Source organism: Pleuronectes platessa, chromosome 21 (genome assembly GCF_947347685.1).
Source record: "Pleuronectes platessa chromosome 21, fPlePla1.1, whole genome shotgun sequence".
Taxonomy (NCBI): Eukaryota; Metazoa; Chordata; class Actinopteri; order Pleuronectiformes; family Pleuronectidae; genus Pleuronectes; species Pleuronectes platessa.
In genome coordinates this window covers 9,171,953-9,189,616 of record NC_070646.1, presented here as the reverse complement: position 1 = coordinate 9,189,616, position 17,664 = coordinate 9,171,953, and the positions used below count along the sequence as shown (strand labels likewise).

Below are 17,664 nucleotides of genomic sequence, written 5' to 3'. Positions count from 1 at the left end.
ATGCACAATATGAAATACAGTCCATACATATGTGACGTTTCAGTTGAACAAATACAATCTCTTCTCATAACTATCAACACAATGACAATAAAAGGTTGCATAACAAGGTTGAGCTTTTTTACAAATACGTTTTGAAAGTTAAATATGCCCTTGAACTGGTCAAATGCAAACAACATTTCCATAAAGACAAATGTTTGGCTCCTTGGGGCCGACTGAAGCACCTCATGTGTGAAGGGTGGGGGGGGGGGGGGGGGGAGAGAGAGAGAGAGAGAGAGAGAGTCAGGTCCTCAAGTCACAGGAGAAGACATCGGTGCATCAGGTAAGACGGAAAATTTTTACCGAAGATATTTAGAATTATAAACAGCAGCAAAGGTAAAATCATACTATGAACATGTTAGGGCTATAAGGTCAAGAGATCATATCCTCCCTCAGATCAATTATGTAAAATGTAAATTTAGATTAGATCTTTTTTTTTTTAAGTTTCTCACTTTTTAGAGTGTGATTATGATACATTTTTTATGCTAAACATCTTAACAGATAAAAAGTTGTCTTACCGATGTAGCTGTGCAGAGGCTGCTCTCTCATGGGAAAGAAGTTATGAAAATTGACATATTTATAAACCAAGGTCAAGCATTGTAGCTATATATTTTTTCATTTTATATTCAATATCTTATGTGTATATATAAATCTATATAAATAATTCACCTTTTAAATATTTATTTATTGGAATTAATTTTTATTTTTAAACGTATCTTTTGCGTTTCTCTAAAAAGAGCATGACCCTGTGTGAGGAATCCACTGGAATGAAATAATATTGGCTAATAAACACTGCAAAGAGACATTTCTAGTGTAGGAAAGTATTCATTTGACTTGTTTTTAACATTTACCCTTTTCATATCTTAGACAAATCATGTCTAAATATCTGGTGATTTTGCTGCTAACATCTGGTAAGTGTACTCACATACAACAAACTATGAAATAATTAAGGGAAATTAAAAAATACAGTTAAATTGATACTTTTATTAATGATTTTTGATTGGCGTCGTACAGGTAGTGTCACCTTGTGTTCACAGATTTATTATGAGTATCACCTGGTAAACGAGGCTAAGACCTGGGATGAGGCCCAGAGTTACTGCAGGGACAACCACACCGACCTCGCCACCATTTATAACTATGACGACATGGAGTTGCTGGTGAACATGACTCCCAGTAATTTAGGAACTATCTGGATCGGTCTGAGAGAGACGGGGCCGGAGTCCTGGTACTGGTCTGTGGGGGAAACAGGGATGAGCTACGAATCGCCTACCTACTCTAACTGGGCCAGTCTCAATGATCCTGAGCACGACTGTGGAGGCGTGAGGGCTGATGGGAAATGGCTCAGCGTACTTTGTGGAACAGCTCTTCCTTTCGTCTGTCAGGGAGGTCAGTGAGGCAGCTTTGGTTCAGTGGTGCCTCGGTCTATTGTCTCAGTAACTGTGTCTACTTTGCAGATATACACATGTTGTTTTATCACTTAATGCTTGTTTGCTGCAGTTTGAAAATGTTCTCATCCTCTCCGAAAATACTAATCTTCACATTTCTTGAAATATTCCCAGTTGAGGGGTCCGGCGAGGTGACCTTGGTCTTTCAAAATATGACGTGGCCGATGGCCCAACAGTACTGCCGCAAGCACTACATGGACTTGGCCAGTGCGAGAAACCCGAGTGAAAACCAATTATTACAGCAAGTGTTCAGTGAAGATGGGTCGCCAGCCTTGGTCTGGATCGGTTTGTTCAAAGATAAATGGAAGTGGACGGACCAGAGCGACAGTTCCTTTAGATACTGGGCCAGAGGTCAACCAAACAATGATGGAGACTGTACATTGTTCCACATCAACGGGTGGTTAGACAGAGGCTGTCAGACCAAGTTTCCCTTCTTCTGCTATACTGGTAAGCATATCTGTCCCAGTCTGAGTCCACCATGTGACGTGTTAGTTAGTCATTTATTCAGTTTCTTCAGGTTTCAAGTTGAAGATCTAGTAAACGTAATTGAAGTCTATGTACAAGTATTTTAAGATAAGGTGAAGCAGCCTTAAGAAAATCACTTATTAAATGCTACATTTTCTTTCTTTCAATATTCTTTCCCAGAGAAAAAAAAAGGTACACTGAGACCAGTTATGGCAGCGTGATAATGTCTGATAATTTCTAATGAGAAGGAACTTTAACACACAGACTCCAAACAATCCATGTCTCCAAAACAAGAATACTTTTTAAATGAAGAAGACCTTGCTCAATGTACTTAAAGACACTAGTAAATAGTATTTTAAGGCAATTCAGACTTTTTAAGGCCTGAAATTCCAAAGATCAAATCTTTTAAGAACCTGCAGAAACCAGAGCATGTACTTGTTGCAATGTTTTGTTTCTATGTGTTTGACCACAGAAATAGAACCCACGGTGAAGAGGATTGTGAGGTTGGAAATAAAGTCAGACTCATCCCTTCAATTCCAGGATTCTGCTGTGAGAGACGCCATTTTGATCGAAGTAAGCGTTTCATTTTAAAATGTGGGTGTTTTTCCATATAGTAACTATAACGTTGTCTTGTAAAACATGGGGAAATGTCGTTTTCTCTTTAGAACATGGGCGATAATAATCATGCAAAGACTTGTGAATGAAGGTGTGTTTTGACTGGTAATCTCTTCACGTCTCCGTAGATCCAAAAACAGATGAAGGGGGCAAAACTTCGGTGGATCACCCAGCCCGACGGGAGGATTTTTCACAATAAACAAGAAGAGAAAGATAACGACGGCTCCTGTTACAACTGAATATGAAGGGAAGCTGCCACTGGGGAATCTTCTGTGTCAAATACGACCTTCGTGAAATGACGCACTTGAATGAGTCGCTTACTCTTTCAGGTTTGACATCCCCCAGTCAGAATAGGTGTGATATTAATCTGAAATACACATTGTTTTTATCTTCATTCGGTAGTTTTTACACTTTTCATATTTTATTTTACTCTCATTGCTCACGTTAAGAAGATGTGTGTGGTTTCTGTTGCATCTGATGATTTTGAAGTACTAACCCAGTAAAAAACAACACTTGAGGCCTTTTTTTTCTTTACGAACGACTTTATATTCTCTTGTGACATTGCATTTAAAAAAGGCAGACAATAGCGACATAATGAGACAAGCTCAACTGATCTGAACCTGAAACAAACAGCGTCAGTAAATCAACAGAGAACAACGAGGATCTGCTTCCCTGCGAACGCACAGTCCCCTTTAATTGAATGGCTTGACACGCAGCACGGCCACGAGACTGACTAACTTCACATCATGTTCAAGTTCATAAATATAACTTGCATTGAAATGGTGCTTGAGTAGTAAAACAGTGATGAAAACAAAAACAGGTTTAGAGACGGCAGTGAAATAACTGGAGTTCATTAGAGTGCGAGATTCAAATGCCTACTGACCGCTGAAACAAAAACGGACCAACATTAACTGTTTGAATGTGTCTGACAAAAACAATAATAATTTCCTGGTTGTCACTTAATACATAGTACTCTGAAACAGTAATGGTAACTCATGAATTGAACAGAGCCATGTCATGTCTCAACATGTATAAACAGCCTGGCACTACGACCACTAGACGGAGTATTAGAGACACTTAATGGAAAAAAGAATCAGATATTGAGAATAAAGTCCTAATATTATATGATAAAGTTGTAATTTTAGCTCAGTGTCACTTTAGAATCTTCAGCAGGTTTATGCAAAAACAAATGGACAAATTTCCATGAAACTTTGTGGAGGGGTGGGGCTTGACAGGTGAAAGAACCAAGGACATCTTGATTTGGATACAGATCAGGAGGCGGATCCAGGATGTTTTTCCCCCTCACTTTCTTTCGCATTGTGTAATTGTGTGTTTCTTTGATTTCTTAGAGAATAATTCATGAATCTTGTTTTGTTTTCTTTAAATCAGAAATGTTAAGCGGACTTTATGTATTTATGAATGTGTGGACATTTAGGTTAAACATGGTGTAAATGACGCTGTTTCCCATTAAATTATGACTATCATCTCGTAATATTACAGTTACCCTCAAGATATTACAACATTATATCCATATCCAATTCTGCCCTAATACTCCGTCGTAGAGCACAGCGGTACAATCATATATGTAAAAAGCAGAAAACACTGAGAAGTCACAGACTTCCGAGATTTATAAATACCTCTTCTCACTGTTTGGACGACATTGCATTCAGATCATAGAGACTGAGGTCACCTGGACGGTCCTGCATGTTTTCTCTCCGTGCTGATTCTCCCAAGACCAAAGATTCATCACACACACACGTACAGCCGGATTTTCACAACAGATCTTTAGTGGCACAGAAAATGTGGCAATATATACTGCACTTGATTTGAAATGAAATTCATCCCTGCGATTACGTAACGTTGGCAACTCCTCTAATACCTTTGAGTGGTGCAATTAGCCGTGGCCCTTTTTAAAATAATCAAACAATATCTAAATAAGTACTTTTTACATTTAGGGCTTTTTCTAAACAAAATGAACCACTGGTTTAAACTTAAGCCGAACCAATTAGACAAACAGTATTAGAATCACTCTGTTTGCCTTGTTATTCTATGCACCCTCTTTCCCTTCACATGCCAATCACACGGCTAATATAAACACACTAATACGGATGCAAATCAGTAAAAACAACAGCTCCCTTATGTCAGTTTCCTCATGTAGATTTCTCTTATCATCTCACTGGCTATAAAATTCTCCCAACGCATGAGAAAAGAAACTTCCCTATCCACCGTTTTCCCTTTTCCCTCCTGAGCAGCTACAGTGTATCTACAGGTCCTTCTTGACCTCGGGCCGCCTGTCTCCCGCACAGTAAGGATCTCTCTGGGCCGGGCCGAGCAGCTGTATCATGTCATGCAGGGCTTTTCTGATCTCGGCGCCAAACTTGTGGGCGTCCTGGAAGGGAGACACAGAATAGAGAATGAGGTTTTATGTTCATCATATCAGTGTAATGCTCTTTTTGGGCTTAATTTTTCAAAAGATCCTCCGACAAAACTCTAAAAACTACAAGAATAATACATATCATGTACTAGAATACACATGCTGAGCTTGAGCAGTAGAAAAACATATATTTTGTTTACTTGAAAAACTATTTCTTCCCCAATATGAGGAGTTTACTTTATTCACTTTCGTTTTGCATGGTAAAATTACTGATTCCATTTTACTCACAGTTTCTGGACATGAGATCTTGCACGAGATGTGGAAGTTAATCAAGTTATTTCCAACAATGTAGTAGGACACCCCATAACCATCATCAGCCACCTGAAAGCAGTCAGACAACATTAAGACTCATGTCTCTATAAGAACATCAGAGCACAAAGCCACATCTAAAAAGAACATGTGTGAAGATTATATAAAAAAAAAATAGCACAGTTACATTACACGGACAAAACTATACAACTACATAGTAATGTGACACTGACCGGACCAAAGCCCCCTCCACAGGAGACATACTCTGGGTGGTTGACTAAGTCAAATAGCTCCACCTGCTGGACAGGAGTCTGACTGGTGGACAGCCGCCAAGGCTCAGACAAAACCTGAGACAAACACAAGAGGCAAATGCATCAGTTTGTTTAAGTCACGGCAAAGAAAAGGGACATGACTGAACTACACTGAAGGGATCTGTGTGATTAAAGTGAAAAAAGGGATGAAATTAACCTCTTTCAAGAAAGGAGACTCTACTCCGAGATATTTGGAAACCACATAGAGGCAGAAGATGTGTCTGTCGATACCAGATCCAGTCATCGCCAGGCGGTAAAGATTCTGGTGCTTCTCGGACGCAGAGCGGAATAAACGCCTGCACACGTCTGCTGCCTGGTGGAGAAAAGTATGAGTGGCATGACTGCTTGGCATAGCAAACGTTAAAAATAGACACCGTCTGATTTATATGTGGGAAATAGCTATCGGAAATAATCATTTGAAAATCAAGAGAACCCATTATCGCCCGCTTTTGAAAAATTATCGCATCCAGGATCTGTCTCACCTCTCCACCCTCCAGCGCTCGGACGAAGGCGGCGCTCTCGTTGCTGCAGGAGCGAACCGTCTCGGTCCTGCCCTCCCTGAACAGACGGGTCATGGAGGCCTCGTACGTCAGACAGAATGTCCCCCGGCTCTGCAAAGCAAAAAAAGAAAAAGTCTTGGTAATATAGACGTTCCCGAACACAACAGATCGGCCTCGTGTCAACCATGTGTGTGTCATACTTCAGAGAGAGACTCACCCTGTAGTAGGCCAGCTGAAGTGCCATTTGAATGAAGGCGTCGGGACTGACTCGACACTTCTTCACCCTTCCTTTGCCAAAGTCTCGGAAGGACAGAATGTGGAAGTCCAAGTCGTCGGCCAGAGCCTGGGCCACTGACAGGGACTGAGAGATCTGCTCCTCACACTGAGACAGACCCCAACAGTGAACATCAGCAGGACTGAGACATCGACAGTATGACCGGTACACTTTAAACACATACACCTTACCTCTATATTGTTTGACATATTGACAAAGCTTCTACCAGTTTTTTAAATTTCAAATTGAACAACATGTTATTGACCATCTGTATTCCAAGCACAATGCATGGCAGCATTAATACAACTGAAACCATAAATAAATTAAGTTGCTCTCCTGGTAAGTGCTAGACAAGAATAGATGGACACAACCCATGTTTTGATGTTTTATATATGTTTGTTTATACCTTTGTATACAGATATGAGGGTGGTATCGATCTTCTGATTCAACTTGTTGGAAATTAAACCAATACGTCTGTTATTTCATGCAGAGTTGTCAACACTGTAATTCATCCTGAAAACAGTGTCCAAATTCATCCCTAGTTTATAATGATCAAGAATAGTGCAATTATTATTCAGGTCATTCAGGTGGGTGGTACAAAGGCTCTGTTGTGGGCCCTTTTGACATCTATTCTGAAACTTCTAGGTTTATCATTATGCAAATAAAACTGCTAAAATATACTTGGTCAGTTGGTTGCAAAATGAATTTTGAAGTTTACAGGCTACAGCGAGTAATTGCTAAATGAAAAAAACAAGCACAGAAACTAGAGGACTTTACACAGTGCAATTGGCTGGGTTAGGATCGTATTGTTATGCTGTTAATAATTTCTAAAAGGAAGAAAAATGGTGACCCACCCTCCACACATTAGATTATATAATCATCTACTTATAATAATGATACATGTTGCTTTCTGTCATACTTGAGGTGAAACCAGCATCATCCTCTGAAGCTGTGAAAGCTACAGTATCTGTTTAAAATTGGTATCATTTAATTATGGTCAAAAGCTTCACCATGACCATATAATATAAATTATGGTGTTTACAGTACAGGCATCATTTCAACTTCCTGATGCATGTTTTAAAAGCCAGTATGGGTTGTTGATGACAGGGGAGTCAGAACCTGTTCTTTGGCTAAAAGAGGAAAAGGCTTTTAGGATCATGTGTGAGCGGAGGACTCACCTCTGGAGGAATTTCCCAGTTCAGCTTCTGTGGCTGTGGTAGTGATGAATCCACATCTCCTTTGCAGTGACCTTCTTCATTGTAACCCAGATGGAAACAGTCGGTGGCCAGGGTGTACTGGAGACACACAACAATCTCAGGTGTCAGAGTCTTCTCTGGGAGATGCATGATGTTGTCCAACCCTAATTTCCGTTGCTTTCCTTACCTCCCATAGGTGTGCGATCACTGGTGCGTCCGCCCACGAGTGCTCTGCGTTTATGCCTTTCTTTCCATTCTTGAAGTAAACCACTGAGAAGGACTTGTCGAACCACCTGCATGGCCGCAAAAAAAGACAGACCAACATTATTCTAACTGGTTACTGAATGAGTTTACAAGGCGGAGGTCAGTTTAGTGAAGAATTACCTGTCGTAGCATTTCCCATGTAATAAGCACTTGGCATAGCGATCTAAACTAGCCACGGGGTCATCTCCCAGCATGCCCTGCTCATCATCATCCAGGGTCACAAAGAAGGCGGCTCTCTCGATGCAGTCCAGAGAGCGTTTGTTGACTCCGGTACTGAAATACTTCTTCCTGGCTTGAGCCCATGGAATTCTAGGAAACACGTTAGAGGAAACTGGTGACGTCACATCAGGGATATAGTATGATTTAGTGATTTAGTCACAAGAGGCTTAATGAAGCTGACCTGTCTCCTGCAGTCAGTGCCCCAAGTTTTGCTTCTCCTTGGCAAGGAGCTGAAGTGTCATCGAGGATCCTCTGAATTTGGAATTCAATCTCTCTGGGGGACAGGAGTCTGCCGGCCTGGTACACCCTCAGACGAAAGTAGCGCCCCCTGTGGTAAGCCACTATGTAGTCACTGTCCTGCCAATGTTGCAGAGAGTCTTTGGATACAGAAGAAAGAAGGAAAAATGTTATCATTGATTCATAGGCAAACATTTGGAGTGAATTTCTGCAGTTCAGAGTAGATGGTAATGAGTTGCCTGGGCAACTGATTCACATAATGATGGGTTGCAGATGTGTCTTAAGGTTTATATAGAACCTCAGCATTTCTTCTTCCCTGCTGGTACAGAGTTTTCGCACATTTATGTTGTTTATTTGTAAATATATTTAATTAAATTTAGTCTGAATTGGGATGAACACAGCAACTGACTGCAACATGCCCTGTTAAATTAATTGGATAACCTTTTTATGTTAAAACATCTCTCTAATAATATTTCAGAAATCTTAAAATTTCATTGGCTTCACCTTCGGAATGTGTATTCATAACAACGCCAGCAACACTGATTCTCCAGTATCGCATTCTACATAACGACTCAGAATCTATGAGCAACCAAAAGTTTAACTTAACCCTCGTCTTGCACTAGTGAAGTTACTCATTGGCCACAAGCACGGAGCAGTATTTACACAGGGCAACTCCAGATACAATATGTTTGAGGAAACAAAGTCTTGGGAAAATCGCTTGAACATTTTCTACTGGATAAATATTAGAAAGAAAACAGATGTCCCAGTTTAAAAATAAGATTACAGCACTACGCTTGTACTGTATGCCTGCGCTAAACAAAGCAGTTTCTGTGTACATATTTCAACATGCTTTTTCCCCCCAGATTCATATTAGGTCTGTGACTTTTACCATTGAAAATTAATCACTTAATCTTTGATTCAAAGGAAATTCCCTCTTGAGATGTAACATTCCAGAGGCCAAAAACCAGAGGTCACTGTGACCTTGACCTTTGACCACCGAAATAGAATCAATTAATCAGTGAGTCCAAGTGAATTGATGTAATGAAAGCCGATACAGAGTCCTAATATGTCACATTCACAGTAACATGAGGTCACTGTGACCTTGACCTTTAAACCTCCGGGCACCAAAATCGAAATCAGTTAATCTTTGAATCCAAGTGAATGTTTGAACCAAATTTGCAGACATTCTCTCAAGCTGATCTTAATATATCATGTTCAAGACAACTTAAACATAATTTTAGGCCATAAGGACGTTGACTTTTAACCTTTGGCTATCAAAACTAAGTGATTGACTTTTTGAGTCAAGTGAATGTTTGAGCCAAATGTGATACGACTCCTTGACGACATTCCAGGAAAATCACCTTCATTAAGGCCTGAACCACACTTATGACTAACCAATATGTTGTACTAGAAGGCTGAAGATTAATCCAAAAGTTGCTCTTGAGGGTGATTTAAATAAATGTAAAACATACTGCAGGAAACATGCATGAGAAAAGATCAGCGCTGTGCCACCGAAAGAGAGGATTGCAAGCTACGTTTCTTTTCATTGTCTCTTCAGATTTGAAATGACTGACAGAAGATGTAGAAACATATTGAACAGGAATATTTAGTTTGTGTGAAACAGGGATGCCTCTTATCTTAAATAATTAACAATACACAATACAAATGTTGAGTATAATTCACACTGTTTTTGACTTTTAGAGATGTAAAACTGGGATTGTACCAGCTGTAAAAAAAAAATATATATTTAAATACTACCTGTAAGCGTTCCAGGGATTCGACAAGAGTCAAACATCCGCTCAAACTGATAGGAACAGCAAGGAACTGCAGACCTCAACAACCACTGAGCAGGATAAAAGAAGGGTGGGCCAGTACAAAAACAGAAGTATGGGCAAGATAGGGAGGAAACAAAAGACGATGATAGAAGAAAAACATAAAAGTGTGTTGGGATAAGGAAACCAGGGTTGAGAGGGACAAAAAAAAGAAAACAACAATGTGTGGGCAGAAGAAAACAGACATTAGTTGAGGACAGGACCTTCCCAGAGACTCAGACAGACCTGAGATGAGACCAATAAGAGATGACAGGATGAGCTGGACAGAAAGAAATACTGTTTCAGGAGACTACACAGAGTCACACATACACGCATATTGGCTCTCACACAATTTCCTATCCCACAACGCCAGACATCATCGGCTTGCCTCATCATCTCTGAAGCAGCAGTGTGTTTATATCGCTCACTATGAAGCCACTGCGGGCTTCCTCCTGGAGGTTAATTGCTCATATTCAGGCGATATCATGTATCAGACGCTGGGGGGAACATCCCGTTGCCACAGTGTGTGTCTACGTGTGTGTACAGGTCAGTCTCTTTACCGGACTCCTCTCCAGGAGTGCGTGTGGTGTTGAACATCCTCTCACACTGAGCTGCACACAGAGGAATGACAGTGCCGGGTATGCGACTCTGGGAAACACAAGAGGAGGAGGCGAAGGCGAAAGCGTAAGGAGGAGAACAGAGGACAGCAGTGGAGGAGACCGTAGAGTCAAGTGAAAAAGGATACATATCATAAATAGAGCCAAAAGGCAAAGTAAAGAGGTAAAATAAAGAGAAATCAAGCAAAAGAAGGAGAGGTTAAGAGGAGGACAACAGGAGGGAGGGGGTGAGAAATGAGCATGGCATGAGAACATGAGGGAGATGTCTTCACATACACATAACTAGATAGATGAGTGATATTTACTGGACACTCCAGACACACAAACACTAATGGATGGATGTTACTCACACAATCAAAACACATCCATATTATCAACTGTTAACACAATATTCTGTGGTTCCATGAAGAAACATCCCAATGTCTCTGAATTTTGACATGTTTTCCATTGCAAGGACAAATGAATGGTGAACGTCTCTGTATGTGGAGCGACTGTGGGGGATGAGTGGCGGCAAAACTCACAGGTTTAATCTCCTCTTTGTTGAGTTTGCGACGGTACAGAAAGAATGCGTGGATGCTGTTGCCTGCCCTGGCCGCCTGGATGGGCGTGGGTGTCACGTACAAGAAGTCCTGCGGGAGAGGAGGAACAGACACAGGAAGTCACGAGGACGATGCCAAAGGATTGAGATCATTCAAACAAAATGATACACAACTTCAGCTGGCATTACAAGGTCCCGTTTTCCTGTCAGCAGGATTATGAACGGTTTACAGTTGAAGCAGAGTGTGTGGACAGGAAACAGGAACATTTTCATACCATGCCATAGTAGTTACTGTTGACCATGATTGGACTTCGTCCCCGCAGGTAGACGTATTCCTCCCACCAATCACTCACCTAAAACACAAGACCTAGTGAGAAAGCGAATAGTGCGGCCAACTGGCAGTCCCATCACTTGCATATTCAGACAGGATGAATAATTCAAAACCACAGAACCGCACAAAGACATGCATTGTTAATGGAATTTTTAATTTCCTGTGGACATTCGAAGAAGCCACGCTTACTGTAACTAGAGTATTGTGGTCAGGCACTTACATAGTTGGATGACCAGAGAGCTTTGAGTTTGAGGTACCACTGCAGGCGTTTGCCGAGGCTGCTCTCAAACTCTGCGGCGAGATTGGTCATGCGTTCATACTTCGCATCATCCATCAGCGGACGCACAGATTCCAAGTACTAAAACAGTAGGCATGTGTGTTAAATATGCATCAATTCCAGTATATAACAAAGATTTGTTAAATATCTCTATCTACATTTCAGCTTTCAGGCACAATAGAGGACAGAAAATACAATTTGGTGCAGCAAAGATAGAAGACAAAGAATGTGAGAATGTGATGCATTTGTTTTGGGATCAGTAAGAAGCGTATTTCTGTCCTTTCCCCTCTGCTTCGTGTGGTGTCTCACCCTCTGGACTGTGTCCTTGACAGCGGGCACAGGCAGGTTTGGCAGTGAACCCTGGTAGCTGTAGAGTAGAGGCTTTCTGCCAGAAAAGATCCGCACCAACGCCTGGCACAGACACACAAATATTTATGTAAGAACATTTATAAGATCTTTTATTCGTTATTCAGTTTGTCGAATATCATAAAAATCTACAGAAAAAAACACTTGTAGAACTATTAAAAAAACAAACACTTTTTAACCTTATTTTCCGGGAATTATTTAGTAAATAAGTGGAGGTCATTCAGAGAAGAAGTATAATAATATGTATCTTGTAGCATAAATATGAACATTTTGTAGAATGTGAGGACATAAAAACTGTGATTTTGCTCCTCCTAAAAAACAATTAGATGAGCTTTAGATTGCATTACACTGCACTAGCAGCACAAAAGCATGTCAACATCCTGACACCAAAGATGACAGGAGTGAGGAGCAGTGAAAGGCGGGGTTGCAGATTTTAAAACGGCACTGACCACCCAGACTTTGGTTGTGTTGGACATTTTGCCATGTTGCTCGAACATCCAGCGGTGGTAAGAGAGGAGCTGCTTGAGGCACAGGCGCATAGTGAAGATGAGCAAGAGCCACAGCATGGTGCTGAAGAGCACTGCTGACACCACCGTCTGGCACTGGCTACTCATCGACTGGCTGGGAACGATGGGAGTAGGTGGACAGATGGATAGAAGGGGGGGAGAAGAGGTGGCAGTGAGTGAAATAGATGAAGAGAAGGAAGATGGCCGGTATTAAAGACACCAAACATGAAGGATGGGGGGAGGAGAGACAACACATTTTTTGATTAATTATAGAGCAAGTTTTTATTTTATTTTATACATTTGTCCAAAATCATAATCAAAATAATGGACTGTGAAGAAGTTAATCGAAAGGGGTGAGGATGATGTAAACCACAGTGGTGATGTGCTATTTATACTGCAGACGGTCCTCACTGTGACACAGCAAACAACCAGGGAACGTGGAGGAGTCTGGTGAATCATAAGATTTATCATTAACCGTTTCACTGAGTCATATGATGAGTTACCTGACCGGCAGGTGCTCCTGTATCTTGGCTATGAGGCCCATGGAGGGGTCGGAGCGAGTGTACATGGTGGCCAGGATTGCAATGACAACAAAGAGCCAGGAGGAGGGGCTAGCAGGATACACCCCTGTTACCACGCCATTCTGTTTAAGTCAGAAAAGAAAGATTTTAAATCCCATTCTTCATGTTTACACACACTGTCTTTGACATAACGAGATACCCCCTCTCAGCACCCTTCCAGTACTGTTATAATTCGATTAAAACTGTCAGGTTAATATATTATTACCCTGCATGTGGGTTTGAGAGAGCTTCTGTTTTCTGTGCATTTGAGACATTGAACATGAGTCATTCGCCTGTTTTTAGCAGATTTAACCTCGGTGTAAAAGAGGGATAACTTAAAACACATGGACTAAGAGGTCAATGTCAAGGGGGAAAAAAATAGGCAAGAAGAAAATGATTCCCGTCATAAGACATCATATACAGCTTATTTAGATAAATCAATCATTCCTCATTATGTGGTATAAGTGAAATCACAATAAAAAAAGTATGAAATGGCATTTTTACAATATAAAATAGTTAGAGTTGCCTGTTTGGGGTTTATGCAGAGCGTACAGAACCAGCAAATCAACAAGGCTGTCAAATGATTAGAAACGATTGAGCAGATAATAAACATTAAAACCATAATATGGACAAACCAACAGAACAGTGTCCTTAACAGATTCCTCCACACGGAACTCTGAAACAGCTGCGAGCGCTGACAGCTGACATACCAAGAGGAGGAGAAGCCGTAATAATAAGAGGGAAGAGGAACACTGTCAGCAGGGCTGCAGGTAGTGCAGATGGTTTTAGGACTGAAACATATGGTACGCATGAACAAACAAAACAGGAAGAGCGGCGATACCTTAAGTCTGATGAGGCGCTTCTTCCAGGAGCGCACACCAGAGAGGTAGATCTCAGTGAGGGCCTGGTGGGACAGCTGCAGATCAATGCCCTCCGGGGTGACGGTGAACTGGAAGGCCACCGCCTGGTGGGCTTCTGCCATGGTTACTGTGAACGATGAGAGGGGAAAAAGGAAGAGCGAGGAAAAGGATAAGCTTTTTTTAACTGATCGATAAAGCTGCTTTCAGACATGCACTGACTGGTCTCCTGGAATTAAACAGAAAGGCTGAATGTGAGAACACAAATATCTGAGTCAGAAGCCCCAGTCAATCTCGGGAGTTTTTCCTGCCAGCTACTCTGCATGTCAGAATGAGCCCATCTTAGAATACAGGAAATTATCTGGAGGAATAACCCAGAGCGAGTGGGCGGAATTATCTAACTTATCTTTACCATGCTGCAGTTAATAAACACTGTTGCCTGATGGTGTTTATCCAACCTGAAAAAAATCTATTTTCCCTCGCACTTTATTTTCTTTCGACAGCCACCAAGAGTCACAGAAGACAGAACTGGAAGTGGGTGGCAAGCAAATCACAGGCAGACCAGAGCTGCTTTCAGGCACTGAGGTCCAGACGTTTCCTCAAGTTTTCCAGAGGGGCTGTAGGTGAGAACAAAAGTCTTGAGCAAAAGTCCCGAAAATGTCTGAGTGAGCAAGTGGGTATGTTGTTTATGTCTATAACATGTGACGGACGCAATATTTAAAAAAGGGACCATCAACCACAATGTAACTGCTATTGACACCAAACACAGAGAGGTCATCAAACACAGAGAGGAAAGAACAACCACACTTTTTTTTCTCCTTTCATAACCAGAGGGAGAGTCAGTTCCGCTTCGGCCTCTCAGTGTGACACCTTTGACACAAGGCAAAGTTTAATCCCTGATTAACAAAGCGCCGCCTGCAAGAAAATACGACCAAAAAGAACAATGTAAACGACCAACAGCGATTACAACACACACAAGCAGAAACATACGGAAAGACTGAAGGTGCCATCCAGTTCCGTGATGGAACTTAACAGATGATTCATCAAACTGATTATGAATTTAACAAAAATTGCATGTCATATCAGCACATCAAAACAAATCCATCTTACACATGAGCATTTTTAAGACAAGCTTGCATTATTTATGACTCCTCTCAAATGCAAAGTCAGCTTGAATTTGATGAAGTTCAATGGGAAAACATTCACTGGATGCTGATACGGGTATTTTGTTTTGTTATGCTATTACTGCTTCTCTTCACAAAGGGAATTGATTTTCCTCCATAAATAGGCTATGGATAATGCCCTGAGGTTTAGTCACTGTGACACTGGACTGCACCCCCATCGAGGCTACGTCTGCTCTCATTGTGCGTGTCTAAAAACACACACACTATTATCCCCTGGTCCCATGGAGGTTCTGCTCTTTAAGTCACGTCCTGCACATAAAGCTGTACCTGTGCCTTATGCTCTATGAAGCACGTATTGTTTTCTTCATAGTTTCTTTAAACTTTGCATTGCGATCTTTGGATCGATGGTGAGTTCAGACTCGGAGAAGAGTGAGCAAAGAAAGGCCGGCCCAGGAAAGAGCTACTAGACCTTCACAGACAAACAGCAGCAGGTTTATTGCCGGTGTGTTTGACTAAGCTCTGCCTTATCATAACTTATCTTAACCAGGCTTTTCCTGTCAGTCTGCCCCACGAGAAAAATATTGAAAATAAAGCAGCATTTTGTAGCACCAGGATCTTTTATGGGAACAAGTACAAAGTATCATCTGGTTATTATTATCACTCTCACAGTGTTGAGGCAATTAAACAAGCTTTCCAGAATTTCTCCCCTGAAGTACTGAATCTTTTATGTTGTTCTAATTCACCCAAAATAATCTGTACACCCAATATAACCGACAACGATAATATTAGCCACGGTTACATTCTGAACACTGTGGAGAACCTCACAGTCACTGAATGGGAGCCATAGATGATGAACGGGGAAAAAATATATAATGAAACCATTGATATGATTCATGTCGGAAAAAATATACAAAAAGTCACTACAACTAGATTTAGAGAGTAGAGCAATGAAGACTTTTACACTGCTGAGTCGGTAGAGTTTAAGATTATAATTTTTAAGAACGTTGAACAAGATGGACAATATTGTTTGGGAGTTCTAAGTTGCAAACTACCAGCCGATGACGAGTGACGTGTCTTCATTTGTGTACCTCAGCATCATCAAGTGTTTTCAGCCTTTTAATAGCGAGACACCCATTTGCAAAACGAAAATGTTTCCAGTGGAACCAAAAAGGTGATAAACCTGGCTGTAGTTCAAAGCTTTGTGAAGTTAGTAAGGTCTGCTACTCGACACTGGCGATGTCATTGTAGGGTTTTTGCAAATTGCAGCGTGTATCTGTATTTGCATATTTGCCGTCTTATTGAATGAAGATGTTTTCTTTATTTGCACGTGTTTTCTATTTGCATGCGTTTTTCTTAATTTGCAGTGCATCGAGCTCTCTCGGCCCCGTACAGGCCCACCACAGGTCGATCCCATGTCCCTCGCATCTTGGGGCCCAGTTGGGAGCTTTCCTCCTGATCCAGAACCATTGGCTGCAGCGTTCTGCAGTGTGATGTCTCTTTTATGGTCTGGCGCAGGGCTAAGTCTCGTTTAGACCACAAAAGCGATGCACAGAGATTTTAAAGACCTGTAATATTCCAGTTACACACAGAAGTCATAGGTTGCTCTGAGCCACAGAAAGTTCAGTGTCTTATTTACTGTCAGTGGTTCTGAGGGTGGGTTGGGCAGAGCTGTGTGTCTGTGTGTGTGTGTGCTTGTGTGTGTGTGTGTGTGTCACTGATTCACCAGCACTAAACTTCAGGTGGGAAGTTGATGTGTAAACTCTACATGGACACACCAGCTTAAGAACATGCAGGACAGATAACAGTAAACATGACACAGCAGCTCTTTCAGCCACAAAATAAACACAAACATGAGGGGGAAACATTTTTTCATTTAAACAAAGCAAATTTAACTAAGCAGAATGTAACACCTTAAAATAAATGTCCAGTTTCATGGTGAACACAAAACAGCACTATTTTTTAAGATTTACATATTTTGCAACAAAGCTCCATGATTGAAAGCTCCTGTGTTGGTTTAGCTTGATTGTTATGCTAGCTGCGCTGGGTCGGGGGGGATTGACTGATGCTAGCGCTGTTAGCCGAGCTGAGCATCCCGCAGTTAGCTCCTCGCCAACGGCAGCGGAGACGGGTCCGTTTCTCCGGTGCTCACGCGTCGCACCGTCGTCACCGACACGCTAGCATCGGGTAAGCATACCTGTTGTCGCCGGCGGACAGCTCGAGAGATGCGGGGATCCACTGTTGAACTTCTGACGTCGATCAGGTGTCCGGCCCTTCTTCTTCTTTTTCTCCTCCTCTTCTTCTTCCTCCTCCTCCTCCTCTTCTCTGTGGACTGCTGGACTATACTGCACGGAGCTAGTGCTGCATTCACTGACTGTGGGAAATCATGCTATCATGCAGAAGAAGCCTGTGAACTCATGTCCACAATTAGAGGG

General features: G+C 41.6%; 2 protein-coding genes across 2 annotated transcripts; one reads left to right on the top strand and one right to left on the bottom strand.

Moving 5' to 3' along the window:
- Positions 1-292: 292 nt before the first annotated feature.
- LOC128427274 (macrophage mannose receptor 1) lies at positions 293-2,018 on the top strand. The gene is made up of 5 exons (XM_053414362.1): positions 293-319; positions 904-947; positions 1,051-1,422; positions 1,596-1,928; positions 1,999-2,018. The coding sequence occupies exons 2-5, from the start codon at positions 911-913 to the stop codon at positions 2,016-2,018; spliced, it is 762 nt and encodes a 253-aa protein (XP_053270337.1). The 5' UTR covers positions 293-319; positions 904-910.
- A 1,206-nt stretch (positions 2,019-3,224) lies between these two features.
- LOC128426903 (carnitine O-palmitoyltransferase 1, liver isoform) lies at positions 3,225-17,556 on the bottom strand. Its single transcript, XM_053413966.1, has 19 exons — positions 17,427-17,556; positions 14,093-14,238; positions 13,195-13,334; positions 12,635-12,806; positions 12,129-12,230; positions 11,763-11,900; positions 11,487-11,564; positions 11,195-11,302; positions 10,617-10,704; positions 8,190-8,385; positions 7,910-8,098; positions 7,713-7,818; positions 7,508-7,624; positions 6,273-6,437; positions 6,038-6,166; positions 5,713-5,868; positions 5,478-5,591; positions 5,224-5,316; positions 3,225-4,950 (listed from the first exon to the last, which is right to left on the bottom strand). Exons 2-19 carry the CDS (start codon positions 14,231-14,233, stop codon positions 4,825-4,827), a joined length of 2,358 nt encoding a protein of 785 aa, XP_053269941.1. The 5' UTR covers positions 14,234-14,238; positions 17,427-17,556; the 3' UTR covers positions 3,225-4,824.
- Between the last annotated feature and the right edge of the window lie 108 nt (positions 17,557-17,664).

Bases quoted from the DNA above. Each gene is read 5' to 3' on its own strand.
- LOC128427274 (XM_053414362.1), top strand. From the start codon at position 911: ATGTCTAAATATCTGGTGATTTTGCTGCTAACATCTG. The intron at 1,423-1,595 runs GTCAGTGAGGCA...AAATATTCCCAG, and splicing joins TCCTTTCGTCTGTCAGGGAG to TTGAGGGGTCCGGCGAGGTG. The intron at 1,929-1,998 runs GTAAGCATATCT...CAGTTTCTTCAG, and splicing joins TCCCTTCTTCTGCTATACTG to GTTTCAAGTTGAAGATCTAG.
- LOC128426903 (XM_053413966.1), bottom strand. From the start codon at position 14,233: ATGGCAGAAGCCCACCAGGCGGTGGCCTTCCAGTTCACCGTCACCCCG. The intron at 13,335-14,092 runs GTATCGCCGCTC...TGACTTAAACAG, and splicing joins AGCGCCTCATCAGACTTAAG to AATGGCGTGGTAACAGGGGT. The intron at 11,901-12,128 runs GTGAGACACCAC...CTACTGTTTTAG, and splicing joins TCAAGGACACAGTCCAGAGG to TACTTGGAATCTGTGCGTCC.